Source organism: Nannospalax galili, unplaced genomic scaffold, assembly GCF_000622305.1.
Source record: "Nannospalax galili isolate Female #2095 unplaced genomic scaffold, S.galili_v1.0 scaffold39, whole genome shotgun sequence".
Taxonomy (NCBI): Eukaryota; Metazoa; Chordata; class Mammalia; order Rodentia; family Spalacidae; genus Nannospalax; species Nannospalax galili.
The window spans coordinates 4900825-4920676 of NW_008346683.1; the positions used below are offsets into that span (position 1 = coordinate 4900825).

At 39.5% G+C, this 19852-nt stretch overlaps 1 protein-coding gene across 11 annotated transcripts in view; it reads right to left on the reverse strand.

The window, feature by feature from the left end:
- Ric8b (RIC8 guanine nucleotide exchange factor B) overlaps positions 1-19852 on the reverse strand; it is a 115345-nt gene that overhangs the window by 89028 nt on the left and 6465 nt on the right. For all 11 annotated transcript variants that reach the window (XR_003851093.1, XR_607609.3, XR_003851094.1 and 8 more), the window contains exon 2: positions 17487-17534. Coding sequence is in view for 6 of the 11 variants with exons in the window: in XM_008843120.2 (XP_008841342.1) it covers positions 17487-17534 (48 nt within the window). In the remaining 5 variants the exon portion in view is untranslated. The remainder of the gene's footprint in view (positions 1-17486; positions 17535-19852) is intronic.

The window sequence follows — 19852 nt, forward strand, 5'->3', positions numbered from 1 at the left end:
AGTTAATGTGGAAAATGGATAAGCAAAAGAGGCAGGATCAGAAGGATAGAGAGCAGTTAAGAGGTTGTTGCAGGAGCCCCAATGAGAAATGACAGAGGTCTGAACTACGGTAGTGGAGGTGAAAGTGGGGGAAATGGAGAGAGGAAAACGATTTTAAGGATGTATGAGTTGACTTGGACACCCTGGTTAATAGCATCAGCATTCACTTCTGAGACACGGACTCATCTAAAGTTGGCAGCAAGAAGGAATATTATTGCCTGGTAGACTTTCTCTGTCATAGTCCCAGTGGTTACCTCAAATAAAACACCCGCAAGCTCATTAGCTAGGAAGGGATCAGATTTTCTATAACTCACCTTTCTAAATTTAGATTTAACTACTTATTGTCACAATAGTCTTGACTCAGGCACAATAACTTAAGGATACCTGTATGAACCTCTATGTCTGTTTTTTCTTTTCTTATTTTCTATACTTACTTAGCATGCCTTCCTAACCCCTTAACTTGCTAAATTATTCCTAGCTTCAAAACACATGCCATCTTTTTCCATCACCCAACAGGAAGTAATCTCTTACAGCTCTAAATCCAGAGTGCTTAATCTCTACTGTTATAGAATTTAACACTTCTGACCTTGAATTATATTTATGACGGCTTATCTCTTATCAACCCAGGGGGAGGGGGCAGGATCTATCTGATCTATTTCTGTTCTTTTCTAGGTGCATGTCAAATATATGCACAAATATACATATAAAATGTGACATCTCCAGGTACTGGGTGCTACAGAATAGTATGCTTCCTATATTTAATAGGATACTAAAGCTCTGGGTTTAATTCTCAGCTGCCATTTACTTTAATTTTATGATTGAATACAATGACAGACTTCTTTAACTTCTGTATCAGTAAAAAGAGTAATAGTACCTATTTTGTGGGTTGCTGGGGGAATTAAAAAGAGATGTCATATATGTGCTACCATACAAATAAAGTTTATAAGTGTTATTTATTATCAGAAGAACACATATACTATTACTACTATACCATATACTTAGAAGCTACAAAGCATAGGAGAAAATTACTAGTACCTATCAGACAGATGTGATTTCACTATTTACTGCCTATTGAGTCTGGGAAAGTTATTTGGCTTCTAGGAACTTTAGTTTTGTTACCTGTAAAAGAAAGATAATACTCCCTATAATACAATAATGCTATTTTACTAAGGGAGAAGATACATAGTAAGAGTTAAAGTTCTACATGTCCAATAATAAATTCTATAGTAAAGATCTCAACAAACAGCACTACCTTAAGGAGGCTGGCTTTCCTGATCAAATAAGCTGTATGTGTAGATTTGACATAGTTTTCTCTCTGACATTATTGTTCATCAGAAAGTTTTAATGAACTGGAGGTTTCATAAATCTTGAATATTAGGGTGGAAAAAGTCAGGTAAACATTAGCAGATTTAGAATAAAAGTAGGCCAATGATTGAAAACTGAAACAGAGGAAAAGAGAAACTGCAGAGGACAAGGATTAGTGTTTGTCATATTTATAAGACATAAGATAATGCAATGATATTCCAGTTTGAACTGGAATAGACAGGGTATGCACAGAGCAAAGGCACCAAGTTCAACTTGGCAGTAACCCTAAGGGAACTGTAGGCCAGGAAAGAGCCAAAGAGCCAAATCAATCAAGTGCAACTTCCAGGATCAGAATGTTAGATGGGGAGGGGCCACAGTGTAACTTAATATCAACAAACACAGCATCACAAAAGGTTCTACAGAAAATGGACCTTGTGGGCAACTAAATTTAGGAAATTTTCATATTATGGAAAAGAAGCCTAGTTAATATTTTTTAAAAACTGGAGTACCTCAATTTACTTGATCACAGAATCCTTATAAAAGGGCTCAGGACAAGATGGTATTTTTCTCATTTTCCAGATATGAAAACTGAGAGGCTGAGCAATTTGCACAAAGTTGTACAGAGAGGTACAATGGAAAGGAGTCTCAAACTCTTACTTGATTCTCAGTCCCACCCTTGCTTCATTCTGCTAGTTATCTGTTGACACACAACAAAGCAAAAAATAGGTGTTCTTAACATGAAAAACAATTCTGTGTTAAATCAGGCCTGTGAGGGGAAGTTGAGATTGTTTTTTTCTCCTTATTAAACTGACCTAAGTCTTTCAACATAGTTCTACAAAGTTCTGTTCTTGTACTGTACTGGTGATAAAACACGTTACAGTCTGCCGCTTTCTCTTTGCTATTTTCCCATTCTGACTACAGTGTTCAGCACACATTTGGTCTGGACTTACTGAAATCAACCAGGACCCCTATAGTGATGGGACAGGATTCTGATCTTAAAACAGAAGATGCACAATCATCTGAGAGATGTGGCTCAGTTATGGTCTTAGTGCATCTTTCTGGACCACTATTTTACTAAAATGCTGGGGTACAGGGATGTTAACATAACAAATCACAACACAATGCCATATGAATTTTAAAATAAAAAAGAAGAGATGTCAAAAGAATTTTGTAGCCAAAGCAAACTCCCTTGGATGATATCTTTCTGGCCTCTCAAGGTTATGCCCACACTCTCTATCACCCAGACGTCAGTGGATATATATTCCACAGGCATCTAATTTTAGTTCTTAACTGGAACTGAAGGTCAGCCACCTAAATCTGATAGTTCTAAACTTTTGCCCTCTGTATATAGCAAGGGAGCAAGAAAAGGAGAGGAAGAACAAGAGCGAAAGAAGGGAAGAGAGAGGCAGGGAGGGAGAGAAGCACCACAATTAACAGTGAGAAATATGCTAGTAATTGGTTGTCAGTTCCATAAGACAGAACTTTTCAAAAACTGTATTTTTAAAAGTACTAAACAGTTTAAGTGTTTATTACTAGAATGTTAAAATATGCTTTTAATAAAGGTTACAGAAAGGATTCTGGGGGTCAGATTTGGAATTTCTTTATAAAAAACAAGCTGAAGAGATTTTCTAAATGAATACTCAAACATCTGAGCTCACGTATATTATTTAATGTTGTATTAATATACTTGGATTTTTTTCTCTACTTTGCATTATGGAAGAAAATGTAATTTTCACTTCTTACTTAACAGACACTGTTTCTGTAAATGAGGTTCTGCCTCATTTCCTAAACTACATCTCCAACTTCCCTTCTTGATTGTATAGGTTTTTTTCAGCAGTACAATCCTTCAGGTTATGCTCTGTCACACAGTGATCCAACTGGTTTGGCTCAAGTTTCTTTGCTAATTAGCAATCCTGAGAAAGACATGTTACATCATCAGAAGTTCATTAACAGATAGGAAAGACAACTTAGGTGTAAACACAAAGCTACAAAACCAACCAGCTATCCTTCCTTTCTTGACTGATGGCATAAATGGGCATGTAGAAACTTTATTTCTCTTCAAATATGGAACCAGTTAGCTATGTTTCTCTTATTTGTCTTTTTCCAAAAGGCTTTTTCTCCACAAAAATTTTAGTTTTTAAGAAAATTTACATTTTTGAGTTAATATACTGGCAGTTACAGAAATATCTTCATTACTTACATGTCAGAATTCCCTAAATGAGGAAAAATAATTCAACAGAAATATAGCATAAATGACAAAACATCTATTTGAGCTAGTGAGCTATAAAAGAACATGACTCAAATAAGTTATATTTGTGAGATTTCACACATGTAAAGTAAGTTCTAAGTACTGTTCAATATACAGCAACTTAAGCTATGCAAAAACAAAAAAAACAAAAAAAAACCAAATGAGTAACCTACAAGGAACTTAGCCAGAGAAAGCTTCTTACGAAATACATACGTTACTAAGCAAGGGAAAAAATAAGAAACTGAGATACAGGAAGGAGGCAGAAGGATAAGCTAAACAATGAACAGCAGGAACAGAAACAGAGGAACATGGGTAAACTAGGTATCAGGGTTGGCTTCTGTTGTCAACTTGACACCTGGAAAGAAGGAACCTCGATTGGGGAACTTCCTCTATGTGATTGGCCCAGTGGCCATGTCTGTGAGGCACTTTCCTGACTGCTGAGTGATTGGGAGGGTCCAGCCCATTGTGGGTGGTACCACCCCTGAACAGATGATTCCAGGTTGTATAAGAAAGTAGGCTGAGCTCAGGCCAAGGGAGCAAGGTCAGTAAGCAGAGTTCCTCTGTGATCTGCTCCTGCCCTGACTTCTCTCAATGATGAACTATGATCAGGATGTGTAGGCTAAATAGACCCTTTCCTCCCTTTGGTCAGAGCAACAGAAATCAAACCAGAATACTAGAAGCCTTGACCAAGACAGATTTTAGTATAAGCTTTCTAAATTAAGTTATTCAAAGCAGAGTGGCTGCTGTGAAACTGGCATTACTAAAAGCATTCAGAGTGTGAGAGCATTAGTGCAAGATACCTTAGAGGAATCATGGCACAGGACAGTCTGGGTCCCTTACCAACACTATGGGTTCTTTGAAGACTAGCTATGAGATGATCGTCACTGCGGCAAGGATAGGGACTGAAGACTTGGTATGGCCCCAGATCTTCCACTCACTAGTTAGCTGGAGAATTTTGGTAAGTCACTATCTCAATTTTTAAAAAGAAAGTTAGGAATACTGGCAATTGCTAGTCCTTAAGAGTTTTCCGTCAATTGCAAATGTATAAATATGTTACTTTCCTTGACATATGAGCAAAACTTCTAAGAAATGAGCTACTGAAAAAAGGAATCCTAAGACAAAACAAGAGCAACAACAGCAACAACAAAAATTCTGATGTGGCCGAAAAACCTCTGCAACACAGACCTGAATTCTGTAAGAAAAGCACTCTAATTATCTAGTCACTTATACTGGAAAGCAGGCCTCTCTGATTCCTGTTAATGCTGATTATCAGTTCAGTGTCAAAGTTCTACATATGCATCAAATCTCAAACTATCAAAGCCTAAATCAGAAAGGAAATAAACTTATGTGCCATACAGTTTCTCAATCTACCTGATATGGTATAGCACACAGGCTACGGAAACCAGGCTCCCTCGTAGCCCACCAGTTGACAAGTTCAGGCAATTCTTTCTCTGTATGCCTTTATTTCCTCCCCTACAAAATAATAATAAAAACCTCACAGTATCTACTCTGTAGCTTTTGTTGTGAGGATTAAATGTGTGCATACACATACAGTGCTTTGAACAGCAACAGAATGGAATACATTTTGTCTACTATAGTGGTTTTTAATACAGTTTTATTGAGATACAATTCATATAAGGTTCCCCTGTTAAAGTGTACAACCTTTTTTTTAGTTTAGTTTAGTTTTGTTTTTTGTTTTTGAAGCAGGGTCTCCCTGTAGCTCCAGCTGGCCTGGCCTGGAACTCACTATACAGACCAGGCTTGGCTTTGAACTCACAGAGATCTGCCTGCCTCTGCCTCCCAAGTGCTGGGGCTACAGGCATGCGCCACCATGCCCAGCTTAATATATATTTTTTAGTATACATACTCATCTAATTTTAGAATCTTTTTATCATTTCCAAAGGAAACCCAATACCCATTAGCAATAAATCCTGATTCCTCTCTTTCCTAGTCCCAGTCCCCTGCAACCACTAATCTATTTTCTGTCACAAAGGATCTGTTATCCAAGACACTCCATGCTCATGGGAATCACACATGGCCTTTCATGGCTTCCTTCACTTAGCATGGTTTCAAGGTCTATTTCCCTTTAGTATGTGTTACTTTCTATTTTTTTGAATAATATCCCATTGTATAGATGTAACATTCTGTTCATCAATCATGCTGATGCACACTTGGGTTGTTCCTACCTTGGTTATTATGAAAAATACTTCAGTTAACATTTACATACAAAATTTTAGGTGGACTATGCCCCCATTTCTTTTTGTATCACACATATGATGGCCAAAAGTTGTCCTTTGATCTCCACACTTGTGCTTTGGCACATACATAACAGAAGACAGAAAGACACAAACAAAAAACCCATTAAATCAGCAAAGAGGAAACTATGCACTTATATTGACTCATAAATACCTAACTACCTTTACCCATCCTCTTAATTTTTGTGGGGATCTGAACTGTCATTTGGAGTCATTGCTTTCAGTCTGAAGAACTTGTTCTAGCACTTCTGGTGAGGTGATTCAGGAAGTGGCACTCTGTGAGCTTTTAAAATAAAACTGGAAATATGTTTTATCATTTGTGTACTGCTAAGAAACAGCTTTAGTAGGGGCTAGAGAGCTGACTCGGTGGTTAAGAGCAATGGCTACTTTTCCAGAGGACCCAGGTTTGGTTTCCAGCACCCACATGGCAGCTAACAACCATCTATCAACTTCAGTTCCAAGGGATCTGACACCCTCTTCTGGCCTCCACAAGCATTGCATGATATGGGTGCACTTACATACACGTAGGCAAAATGCTCATACACATAATTTTTTTTAATTTTAAAAAATTGAAATAGCTTTACTAGACACGATTTTTTTATAAAGATTTATTTTATTTTTAATTGTGGGGGGGGCTGTATGGGGCTGTGTGAGGCTATGTGCATATGCATGCAGGTGCCAGTGGAGGTCAGAGGCACTGGATTTCTCAGAGCTAGTGTTACAGGTTGTTGTGAGGCACCTGACATAGGTGCTAGAAACTGAACTCAGTCTTCTGTAAGAGCAGTATATATTTTTAAATGCTGAGTCATTTCTCCAGTTCCTAGAGGATTCCTGAAGTCTGAATAGTCTGAGTATATTACTTATTGTGGTTTGAATTTAAAATGTTCTACCCCCTGGCTCCCCCCTACCCCCTGATTCCTGTGCTTGGTTTTGAGCTGGTGACAGTTTGGGGAGGTTATAGAGTCTTTAGGAATGGGCCTGGCTAGTGAAGGTGGGTCACTGGGGGGTATGGCAGACTTCTGAATGTATAACACAGTCCTGGTTCCAGTCCAACACTGTTTTTCTGGTCTGTGAAAAGACCAGATGTGAATAAGCCTTCACCTCACACTCCTTCCATATGGATGAAGCCACACCCATTGCCATGTGTTCCCAACCACAATGGACTGAAACCATGAGCCAAACCAAAGCCTTCCCCATAAGTTGTTTCTCTTGGGTACTTTGCCACAGCATCAAGAAAACTAATACAGCATTCCCATGACCTTTGGCCTACATTCTGATGAGACGTTAGTTCTGAATCTTATTGACGTTCTGGTTCCCTTTTAAGTAATGAGTCACTTTTCTCTTGATGCCTTCAAGATGTTCTCCTTGTCTTTAGCTGTGTGCATTTTTACTATGATGTAACTATTTGTGAATCTAATTCTGTGAACTTCTGGCTGAGCAGGCTTCAAATAAATGCAGGGAGCTTTCAGCCATCATTTCTTCAAATGTTCTCTTCTGGTCTCTTATCCTCTGCCCATATGTGATATGCAAATCTTGCCTCACCACTTCTCTGGGCTCTCTTCAGCTTTTCTGTTTTGCTTTTGCCTCATTTACCTGACTGCTTTTATTCCAAGTTTGTTTATTCTTCCTGCGGCCAGTTCGTACCCACTATGACTCCCTGTAGTGAAATTTTCAGTTATTGTGCTTTACCTCCCTTTCAAACTCCACAGTGTTCATTAGTTAAAAAAAAATACTGGGGGCTGGAGAGATGGATCAGTGGTTAAGAGCATGCGCTGCTCTAGCAGAGGACCCAGGTTTGGTTCCCAGCACCCACACTGGGCAGCTCACAACTGCCTGTAACTCCTGCACCAGGGGACCAGATACTCTCTTTACCTCGGCAGGCACATGCACCCATACACACATATTCACACACAGACACACACAACTAAAAAATAAATCTTAGAAAGGACATTTCTCTGTGTCGATAGTCTCTATTTTATGTAATGTCATTATAGCTTTCATTACTTCTTTTATCATACCTTAGGTTTCTGAATGTATTAATAATGGCGGCTTTTCTGCCTCTGTTAAACCCAATATCTGGTCAGTCTCACAAGCAGTTTTTAAAAAAATATTTTATTTATTATTTTTATTTTATGTGTATGAGTGTATTGCCCACATGTAAGTGCACCGTATTGTACAATGGCTGCAGAGGTCAGAAGAGGGCACTGGATCACCTAGAATTAGAGTTACAGACAACTGCTAGTCACCACAAGGGTGCTGGGAGTCAAACCTGGGTCTTCTGCAAGAGCAGTCAGTGCTGTCAATTTCTCCAGCCCCACAAGCAGTTTCTTAATGTTTATGAGTGTTTGTCTACATGTTTGTTTGTATACTGTATACATGTGTGGTGCCCAAGGAGGCCAGAAGACAGCAGATCCCCTGGAACTAGAATTAGAGATGGTTGTGAGGCAGAGTGTGGCTGCTGGGAACTGAACCCAGGTCCTCTGCCAGAGCAGCCAGTGCTCTTAAATCCTGAGCATCTCTTCAGCCCCACAGGCAGTTTCGGTTGCCTGTCTTTTATCCTTTATATGGGTCATCCCATTCGGTTTCTTTTCTTTTTTTTCTTTTCTGTATATGAGTGTATTTCCCGCATGTGTGTGAGAGCACCCCTGTTGTGCAATGCCTGTGGAGGTCAGAAGAGGGCACTGGATTCCCCCCGGAACTAGAGTTATGGATGACTGTTAGCTGCCCTGTGTGTTCTAGGAATCGAACCCAGGTCCTCTGCAAGAGTACAGTGCTCTTAACCACTGAGCCATCTCTCCAGTACCCATTCTGTTTCTTTGTATGCCTCATGACTGGAGAAGAGATGGAACCTGAGTGTCTTATATACTATTTTGTAGCAACTCAGAGTACTGGTCAACCTTACTTCCCCCCGTTGCAAGATTTGTTGTATTATCACTATTTGTATATTTATTTAGTGACTGGCTGGATTATTTTAGTAAAGTGAATTTTCCTACTCTGTCTTCTCAGTGCAAAGCCCAGATGGGGCACCTTAGTGGGGGGAGGTCATCCCTGAATACTCCCCAGAGTGGCTCTGAAGTAAGAATAGCTTTGGCAGGTACCTCTTAGATTTACTCCCTTCACTGGCCACCCTCAATCACTGGCTGATTGATCTATTGTCTTCAACAATGTCTTGGGGTAAAAACTGCTCTACAAAGGGAGCCAATCTGCTAGGGCTCTTCTGAGCAACAGTTCCTAGGATCAGAATTTGAAATTTATCCTAACCATCAAAGAAGTTCTTCTAGCTCTTTCCTCTTTCTAAAAACCTAGCTGAGGCTGGTGAAATGGCTCAGCAGGTAAGAAGCTTACCACATAACTCTGACGGTCTGAGTTTGATCCCCAGAAACCACGTAAAGGTGGAGGAAATAGAACCAACTCCAGAAAGTTGTCCTCCGACCTCTACATGTGCATCATGGCACACACACCGCTTTCTCATGCTTAAAAATGCACAATAAAAATAAAAATAAAAACTAGATGACCTTCAGGTTAACCAATATTTCCAAAGAATGTGTCAATCTAATTCCAACTGGCTTTCGTCACAATCTGTACGCTTAGGCATGAACTTCTCCATGCTCTGCTACACAAGAAATCAGTTTCTTTGGGAAGACATTCAGACTTGTTCTAAAGCCTACTTCTCTCATGGGGCTGGCTCTGGCACAGGAGGTAGGGACAATGCATGCCTCTCTGTGAATGACACACCCAAGTTAGAAGCTTTAAACTGGTTGGAGGTAGAGGTATAGGACTCTAGGCCTCCTCAGCCTCCCTTTCCTGGGGTGGAATCGAGTCTTACTAGTCAGAGCAAGGACAACTGGAGTTCTGGTGTTCTCAGCAGTGTCACAATGAAGATGCAGTTTCCACTCTGAGAGCTAGACGTTAGGAGAGAGCCCCACCTCTAAGCTGGGTTCATCTAGAATTTAGTCTTAGCAACAGTAGGGGAAAATGAGAGACAATGACAGAGCATCCTCCAGTGGCTGCTGGAGCATTCTTTATTGCACCAGCTTAGAGAGGTCTCAGCTCATATACCACCGATTCCACTTTTCTTTACTGATTTCTAGATTTTTTTTCCCTTTATTGTATGCCCTTGGGATTAGTTTAATAACATGGTAATGTTTATCTTTAAAACTAATGTTCACAGGTTTCATTGGAGTGCAGGTGTACAGTGCTCCATGTTCTGTCATGGCTAGAAGATGAAACTGATTTTTAGATGAGAAATGATATCCCAGACTTAAAGTCACTGTTCTTAACACCTAGGCCAAAAACCTTAAGAAGTAACATAAAGCTCACAAAAGGACAGCTGGGGAAGTGGCTCAAAGAGGAAAAAAAGCGCTGAGTTAAATCCCTGGAACCCACAGAAAAAGCTGGGTGTGGTAGCATGCAATCTGTAACCCTAGCACTCCTATGGAAAAATGAGAGGTGGGGACAGAGAACCAACTACAAGCTCATAGGCCAGCTGGCATGCAGTTCACAGAACAGCAAAAGAAACCTTGCTTCCTAACAAGGTGGGAGGCACAGCTTCCTTGAGCCTCCACTTCTCAACTCTTGAAAAATTGCTTCTAATCTCTACACATATACTGTGGTATGTGTGGGAGCACGCATGCACACACATTTTTAAAAAAAATATCAGGGCAGGCAAAATGGCTCAGGGAAAAAAGTTGGAAGAACTGTTCTGTCCTTTATAGATTATCCCTTCAATGTCCTGGCAAAATGTTTAAAGCAAAAAGTAGAATTTGGAACAAAACTTAAATTGTTTGACTGGAATTACAGTTGGCATTCATCCTGCTCTGTAAGTGAAGTTTTGGACTAGATTCCTGCTCGGCAGGAGCGTTAAAAATATAAGAAGCTTAGATGTGATTCTGGTATTGTGTCTATATGTTTTAAAGAGATCAAAATATTGAAAGTTATTGTGCGCGTGCGCGCATACATTCGTGTTCGTGTGTGTGTGTGTGTGTGTGTGTGTGTGTGTGGTGCTGGGGATTGAAACCAGAGCCTTGAGTATGCTGAAAAGCATTCTACAGTGGAACTAGGTCCCTAACCTGAAAATTTGCTTTAAAGATATTGGTTTCAAAGTGAGGATTATACTTGTACCATGTATCCAAATATTTCCTCAGATAAAGGCATCAAAGACGTATTCAGTCAAATTTAAAAGTCACATTAAGCTTTTTAAAAAGACTTAGACTAGTTTGACCATTTCAAATAACCACAGTAAGCATCCATGCTCCAAGCAATTCATAAACATGGATTCACAGTAAAAAATTAACAGTTCTACCTGGGCACATTTTCCTTTAAGGAAACAAAGATATCTGCCCTTTGTTGTCTATAGTATACAGTGATAATCTTCAGCATACATCTATCTATAAATAAGAAAGTACCAAACCAAACACCACAGGCAAACAGCCAACTCAAGTACCTGGGCCTAACACAGGATTTACTGAGAAAATATTTGTGAACTACAGAATCTCCAGTATGTCAGGTAGACCCAAGTCTAGAGGAAAAACAGGAAAACAAAAAGACTTGAAACAGCAAAACAGACTTTTGTGGTCACACACACTGATTTCACTCTATAAACTCACTTGCAAGTAATACTATTCTAAATGAATAAAGTAATGAAAAAAAGCTTAATTTTAGAGAAAATACACAATTTAAAAACAGCAATGCTTTATGTTTATGCTTCCAATCACACCATTATAAAAACTATTTTGTAATATGTTGTGTTATATAATCTGTTCTTAAATCAATGGAGTCTATTAAATAGAAAAGTTTACAAAAAGAGAGGAAAAACACACTTCAGAGCAATGACACTTGTGTAGCAACACGGCAATTTCTTCGTAGCTGCTTTTGCTGTTAGTACCACCCGGCTATGGCCACACTGTACATAGACTTCTGCAACCTGTGTTCTCAGTGAACATATGAGATGTGTTTTGCAATTCTGCTATATAACTAAGAGAATATAAAACACAAAACCAAACAGTATGTGCTAATCACAGGAATTCTGTCCTCCATATAATCTCCAAGATCCTCTCATCTATTTTACAGGCATTATTGTAGGTGCCTATTCTGTACCACGCATAGTGGGGGGAGCTGAAAATACCAAGGTAAGGAATTCAGAGTTCTTGCCTGCATAAAGAGCGCATAATCTCAACTTAGCCATTACCCTTGGCTTAACAGAAATATGGGCTTACCTTCATGAGTCTGAAGTTATGAGGTGTGCTTGAAACTTGGCTATTTTAAAGTTCACTCTTTAGAGGAAAAGTATCTTATATGCAGAGTTATCTTAGATAACTAAAGTTTCTCCACATCTGATAATGCTATGTTCTTAGGTTATAGGTAAAAGAGCTGCAACTATTTTACTCCTCCCCCCTCCTCAGTACTGATTACAACTAAACCCAGAGCCTCATACATTGCCTGATAGACACTGGGGTTTTTTGGTTTTGTTTTGTTTTTAACTTTTATTACAATTAATACTCTATTGATTTTGAAGGAAGTTGTATGTTAACAAACAAAATAAGAACCTGGGTATGGTGGCACACAACTTTAATTCCTGCACTTGGGCAGATCTCTGTGAGAACAAGGCCAGTCTGGTCTTCAAAGTGAGTTCAGGCCAGCTGTTGCTACAAGGAAACCCTATCTCAAAAAAAACACAAAAGCTTTCATTGTCTTAAGAAGTAAGAAGTTTCTTGGGGGGGGGTCTTCATGCCCCCCCAAAAAGATGTAAGAAGTTTCCATATTATTTGCCATTTTGTTATTTCCCTTCCCCCATCCTACATATTTGCATGATGTATTTGTTTATGCATTGACAGGTAATCACAGTCCATCAGTCTAGGCAGAGGATGTAAAGTAAGTACAGGTGCTTATACTCCAACAGACAATAATCCACATGCACCTGTTAACTATTTGCATCGTATGTACAAACATTAGAATTGCATCTGACTTTATTCCTTAAGAAAAATATGAGCATTTCAACTTACTAATCTTCTTTGCTAGCTCCTAACTTAAGACTAATGTTTAAATGGTGTCTTAATGGTGATGAAATAGAGCTAAAACATTAAGTACTAGGTCTTAATTCCAAGTCTTCTGAAATGTCCTTCAAAAGGTGATGAGACAGAGCAATGAGCAGTGAGCATTGAAAGAACTCCACAGAACAGGAAACTCACTCCACCTTCGGCTTCCTCCTGACTACTGTGAGCTTAAACCTCGGCTTTCTTACATCCTCCCCAGACTTAATAGCACTAGAGATAAGGAGCAAAGCTCTGGAAAATTGTAAAACACGACCTGTATGTCAGGAGCCAGGTCTAGACACCACTTACCTGTAACCACGTGCAAAATAGTATAATCAAGTTGGGTTTTCCCCCCTTTTTTTGGTTGTTCTGAGATGGGGTCTCCCTGTATCCCCAGCTGGCCTGGAACTCACTATATTCACCAGACTGGCCTCAATCTACCACCTACCTCTACCTCCTGAGTACTGGGATTAAAGGCATGTGCACCACACCAGACTTAAGTTGTGGTTTTTTTTTTTTTAATTATATGTATATGAATGTATTGCCTACATGCATGTAAGTGCACCTGTATCATGTAATGCCCACAGAGGTCAGAAAAGGGTGTCAGATCCATTGCAACTGGAGTTACTGACAGTTGTTAGCCAACATGTGGGTGCTGGGAACTGAACCTGGGTCCTCTGCAAGAGCAGCCAGTGCTCTTAACTGCTGAGTCATCTCTCTAGCCCCTCAAGTTTTATTTTTGAAGGGCAATATTATTCCCTTACACTGCTTCTAGGCTGTCAAAATTTGTTTTTTTAATTTTCTTTGAAACAGGGTCTCCCTTCTAGCCTCAGCTGACCTGGAACTCATTATGTAGACCAGGCTGGCCTTGATCTCACAGAGATCCAGCTGCCTCTGCTTCCTGAGTGCTGAGATTAAAGTCATACACCACCACATATGGCCAAGCTTCTTTTATATAAGAATGGTATTATGGGGTTAGAGAGATGGCTCAGTGGTTAAAAGCACTGGCTGCTGTTCTAGAGGATTTGGTTCCCAGCACCCACATGGTGACTAACAACTGTCCATAACCTCACTTCCAGCAGAATCCAATGCCCTCTTTAGGCCTCTGCAGACATTGCACATATGGGTACACTTATATACATCCAGGCAAAACACTCATGCACATAAAATAAAAATAAACAAATAAAAATTTTTAATGAAAGCTATTACTGTGGGGTTTTTTTTTTTTTTTGAGAAGCACTGTACTTTATGTGGGGGTGGGGCAGGAGTTTGGGTCTGTTGTTAGCAAGCAGCTACTGATAAAAGACTCTAGAAGCACATTTAGGAAAGAGTACAAAGGAAGCAAAGAAATTGTAATTTAAATTCACTGTATTTTTAGATTGGGCTTAAAGAAGTACCTAGTATTCTATACATTTCTACACTGAGAACTTAAAATGTTATTAGGACACAGAACCTTTGGAGCTGTCCAATAGTTTTGATATCAGTGCCTAAAAAATGCCTTAGGCATGAAAGAGTCACTAATGGTTTTAACCCTTGGAGACTGAAATAGATTTGTTTGCCAATGTTTTTCCATTAATGAAGATTACCTACCTAGGTCCCTAATGACACATGTTTATAACAGACCTCCCAGGAAGCAGAAACCTATACACAAACTGAAATAAACACTAGAGCAGAAGTCACTCTAGAGATTTAAAAGTGGCAGAAGACAGTCTCCATATTAGCAGATTCAACCAACCTCTAGATCAAAAACATTAAGAAAAAAGTGTGTCTACACTGAACACATATAGGCCTTTAAAATAATGACTTAAACAACACTGTTTAACTACTGCTTACAAAGCATTTATATCATATTAGGTATTATAAGTAATCTAGAGATGACTTAAAGTGTATGGGAAGATGTGTGTATGTTACATGCAAACCCTAGGAATATAAGGAACTTGAGTATCTAGGGGAATTTGTGTATATATAGGGGAATGTTTCTAGAACCAAACCCATCAAAACTAAGGGAGGAGAGAACAGAAAATGTAAGGTTTTTCTACTACTCTACAAGAAATAAACAGCATGTATAAATAATAAGCATGTGGGAAATTTTTCTCTCTCAACTAACATTTATATGGAATAGAGAATCTGTCTTAATGTATTTTTTTTATGTGTATGTGCATGTGTGTGCAGGGGCATGTGTATGTGGAGGCCAGAGGACAACACTTCAGATGTCACCCTCAAGAAATTCTATCCACCTCCTTTTTGAGCCTGAAGCTCACCAATTAAACTAGACTGGCCAGTGAGTCCCAGTGATAGCCTCTCTCTAGCAATCCAGTGCTGAGATTACAAACATGCGCCACTGTGCCTGGCATTTTTATGTGGGTTCTGGGAATTGACCTCAAGCCCTCATGCTTGTAAGACAAGCACTTCCATACTGAGTTATCTCCCTACCCTTTAATGTACTTACTGCCAAGGAGTCTGAAGTTAAGTTCCTAACGCACTATGAATCTTATCCATGAATCTTATAAATATAGGATAGATTCTTCAAACTAAATACACAGTAGCTGCCTTCCTAGTTTGAATTCTTACTATGAGTTTGTCAAACAATATGATGTTTTTTAATTTAAAAAAAATTTTTTATGTGTATGTGTGTATTGCCTGCATGTAGGTAAGTGCACCCGTGTCGTACAATGCCTGTGGAGGACAGAAGAGGCTGTCAGATCCCCTGGAACTGGAGTTACGGACAGTTGTTAGCTGTCATGTGGGTGCTGGGATTCAAACCTGGGTCTTCTCCAAGAATAGTCAGTGTTCTTAACTGCTGAGCCATCTCTCCAGTGCCCCAATATGATGCTTTAATGCCTTCTTTTTTCCCACTTAACTCTTTCTCATTAGCACATAACATTTTCTCTATTTTTTACTACTTCACAGTATTCCATTATGCAAATGTGAGTCGTTTCTTCAAATATTTCCTAATTACTGGACACTTGGCTATTTCCAATCTCTTGCTGTTTATGTATGTTTCCATAAAAAAATCTGTTCACTTCAATCTAAATATAAAATAGATTTCCAAAGGTGACAGTTTGGTCAAATGGTAAAAGGCATCTTAATTTTGATAGCCAACTGCCAGTACTATGCCACTTTACACCCCTTTCCTGAAGATCATCTATAAAAATACATATGATAGGGGTCTACTTTCCAATCTCTGACTCAGTAGGTAAAGGATTAAGCCTGAGAAGGCTTACCTTTAAAAAGGTACCCAAAAAGCACATCCTTAGTTGAGAAGTCTCTATCCTAAAAAGCATTCTTTATACTCCATGGCCATTCATTTAATAAACACTCATTGAATACGTGCTAGGCCCTACAGATGTGAATATAAAGCTAAGTAGCAGTACTTAGCTAAGCATCATGAGTCCTTAGGGTCTAACGTCAAGAGGAATTTACTGATGAAAAGGAGAAGAGGTCTATTAGAGAGACAGCCTAGGCTGAAAACAATAATAGAAAAGCAGGAGGGAGGACACAAAAAGGATATGTCTGCGTGTGTGACTGTGAGTACTTTATACTGTCAGAATATAAAGTACAAGGGGAAGAGGGAAAAAGGCTACAAAAATATGCAGAGAGCAGATCCCTGGTGCCTAGTGTGTCATTCTGTAGGCACAGGAAGTCACTAAAAGATGTTAAGGCTAACAATGACATGGTCAGACTGTTCAGATTTGTGGACAATCACATAGAAAGTCATGCCATTGGAAAGTGAAAGAAGTTAGAAAACGGATGCAGCAATCCAGATGAAGATATGAATTAGGGAAAATGGACTGAGAAATCTTAGGAGGTAAAGAGAGGTCGAAACAGATATTAAACGTAGAAGGTAAATGATACCTTAAGGCGCTAACAGTCCACTACTAGCATTCAAGCTTCCACCTGCAGTTGCAGATGTCACTGATTCAGCCATATTCTTATCTGATCCTGGCATCTGTGAAGCTGGGATGGATGTATGGAACCCAGCCAAACACAAAGGCCAGTCTGGTAAGTTTATCCACATCAGTCTCATACTTTGGCCCACCACGTAAAGCAGTCATAGGCACACCAACAGACAAGCATACATTGAACAGTTATGCTTTCTGTTGCACCCTCCCTTGTAATAACTCCTCTATGCCTATGAAGCCAGTGACGTAGACAACTGCTAACAACATAAACAAGGACATCGCCGGGAAGGATATGTGGTTGCGGGACAGCAGTACGAAAAGTTGCTTTCCCAAAACATAGCCTGTCATGGCTGAGCTTTACATTAGGCAGGCATTTTGTACAACCTGGAATCCTGCTGTCAAAAGGAACAACCTTTGGCAGTAAGAAAATCTGCTGACAGTCTCACTTGAGCCTTTCCCCTATTTATGCAAGTCCCGCAGTCCTGTGAAGATGGAGAGTTGTGTGTACCCCATCCTAAACCTGGCACCTCTCTTTCTTCGCAGAGTTCCTGAAAAACAAACCGAAGTGAAACCAAAAACTAATCAATAACTACCAGATGAAAACGAGTCCACTGCTTTAAAAGTCCAGGAGTGTAACGCACGCGTGTGCGTGCGCGCACACACACACACACACACACACACACACAGAGGCCACATCAAGTCTTACCTTTCTTTTATCTTCATCTGTGGGTTCAAATTTGAAAGTAGCCCTATGCTGAGGGAGGGAAAGAAGAAAACACTGTCATTTTAAATATACAAGTTTTAAAGTTTGATTTTTTTTTCTTTAAAACAAAGCATATGAAAGTCTTATAAAACTGTTGCTTTCCCATCTCAATACTCTTATTAAAGTGAGACAGGCATGTAAAACAATTATAAAGCCACGTGAAAAGACTACAGCAGAAATGCAAACAAAGGGAGGACAGAGACTCAAGACACTATCCAGAAAGAGGACAGGTTCTTAGCTTGGAGAACAACACTTGGGCTGGACCTTGAAGAGTTTGTCAAGAGGCAAATTAGAAAACATGGTAGGGACAAAAACAAAGACTTACGTGTAAGACTGTGCAACATTCATGAAACAAGCAGCTCTCTGAGACTGGAACATGGGTGCACGTTAAGAGATGATACAAGGAGGAAGTTGGGAATGGAAACCAGATTAGACAGAGGTTTGGAAGGGCCTTTCAATGTGCTGACTTTCTCGTCTCTGGATACCATAAGAAATCACAGAATTATAGATAAAGAAGATATTTTTGAAAAGTGGCTCACTAGTTTTGACCTCAAGAAAGGAACTGTGACTGGGCCTCTCGTGTGAAAATGGAGTAGGCATTTAGCTCATAGACTGATTGTGAGGGTTCAAATAGCTATGGCATATAAAACACCATCTCAGCACCTGGCATGTAGTAAATAGTATGTATTAGGATGATGGTGATCGTGATGATGACGCTGCTGCTGAGGATAGGAAGGAAAAAAATAACGGAGAGGGAAGAGAGCTCATGATTCTCCTGAAATGATTGGCAACACTGTATTTTCCACTTTGTAGATGAAAAAGAGGAGAATAGACAGAATAAATTGGTTTGTTCATATAAAGAGGAGACATACAGAACACAGCACCCAGAATTGCTGTTCTCTCAAGTTTTAGACAGAAGCAAGTGCTCTTTTGAATCCTACCTAAAGCTTTCCTAAAAATAAACCAACAGGCCACTCCTCTGAGCATCTCCGTACTACTTTTCCTGTGTACCTCTCTCACTGGCCATACTGACCAGCAGTATTAGCAACTCGCCACCAGTTAAGTCCATTACGTACTAAAGATAGCATCATTACAGGAGGTTCTGTTTACAACTCTGTAGAAGAAGCAGTTTTTGAAATTAAATGAGCTGCAGAAATGTTGGTAAGGAGGCAGTTCTGAATTAAAGGGAAACAAGAGGTATGAGATAAGGGCCATTTAGAGAAACCTCAGTGAGACTACCTCCAGTATGGATGCAAAACAATTAAAATGGGTGAAGTGAGGGGATAAAGGCATGGATTTTAAAAACTGCATCTGAAATGGCTGATAGGCTACAGTCAAGCAGGGGAAGGCTATGAAGGACTCTAAACCGCATTCTGGAAGAATATTTTGGCAGTAGCTCACAGAAAAGCTCAAAGGAAAGCTGGACTGAGGAGGAGCGGGCATCCACAATCCAGGCATAATGCTGCTGGGAGCAGTATAATTTGACACAAACCCTAAAAGGGAAATTGATTTGGCAATACCTATTAGAAGCCATAAAAATATTTATCCCTTTTGACCCAGAACTCCTACTCCTGGAATTTATCTTAATGGAATCATGTAGAACGAGAGAAAAAACTATACGTGTAAGCATAGTCACTACAGTGTTGTCTAATATGGCAAAAGAGGGAGGCTGACTAGACAGCACTAATGAATGCTGTGTATGTAGCAACACTCCATTGAACAGGCATACCCACCTGGGAAAATGCTATACAGCAACACAAAAACTGACTCATTGGAGTATTATTTTATAAGAAAAAAAATCTTAAAAATAACACATAATGAATGAATGAACAAAGAAGGAAGGGAAGAGTAGAAGGAAGAGCAGGCCAACTGAGGGCTGCATTCAGAATGTACAGACCTGGGGCTCAGTGAAGCCTAATGTTAAAGATAAGGGGGCGCCAGCCACCAGGCTGATGTTGCAAATGGAAGCTCAGTAAAGGCTCCCTACTAAGGAAAATAATTATACTCAGAAACCAAGAGTTACTTTTTGCCATTCTACATAAAACATTAATTCTGTAAGCTACTTGAAATCAGTGTGCCTAGTTGTTAAAACTTACTGGTTCTCCTAAATGGTTTTGGCATTTTAGGGGAGGGGGCAGGAAAAAGTAATTAATTCTTTTTTGGAAAGATACTCATTGTTACAAAAATATCTTCTAAGTATTTCCTACATAGAATTAATCTTTTTAGGTGACAATTTAGAATGGTGCCAAGGGCTCATTCTCCTGTTGCTTTTTAACTGCATGTCTGATCGTGTCATAAACCACAGCATT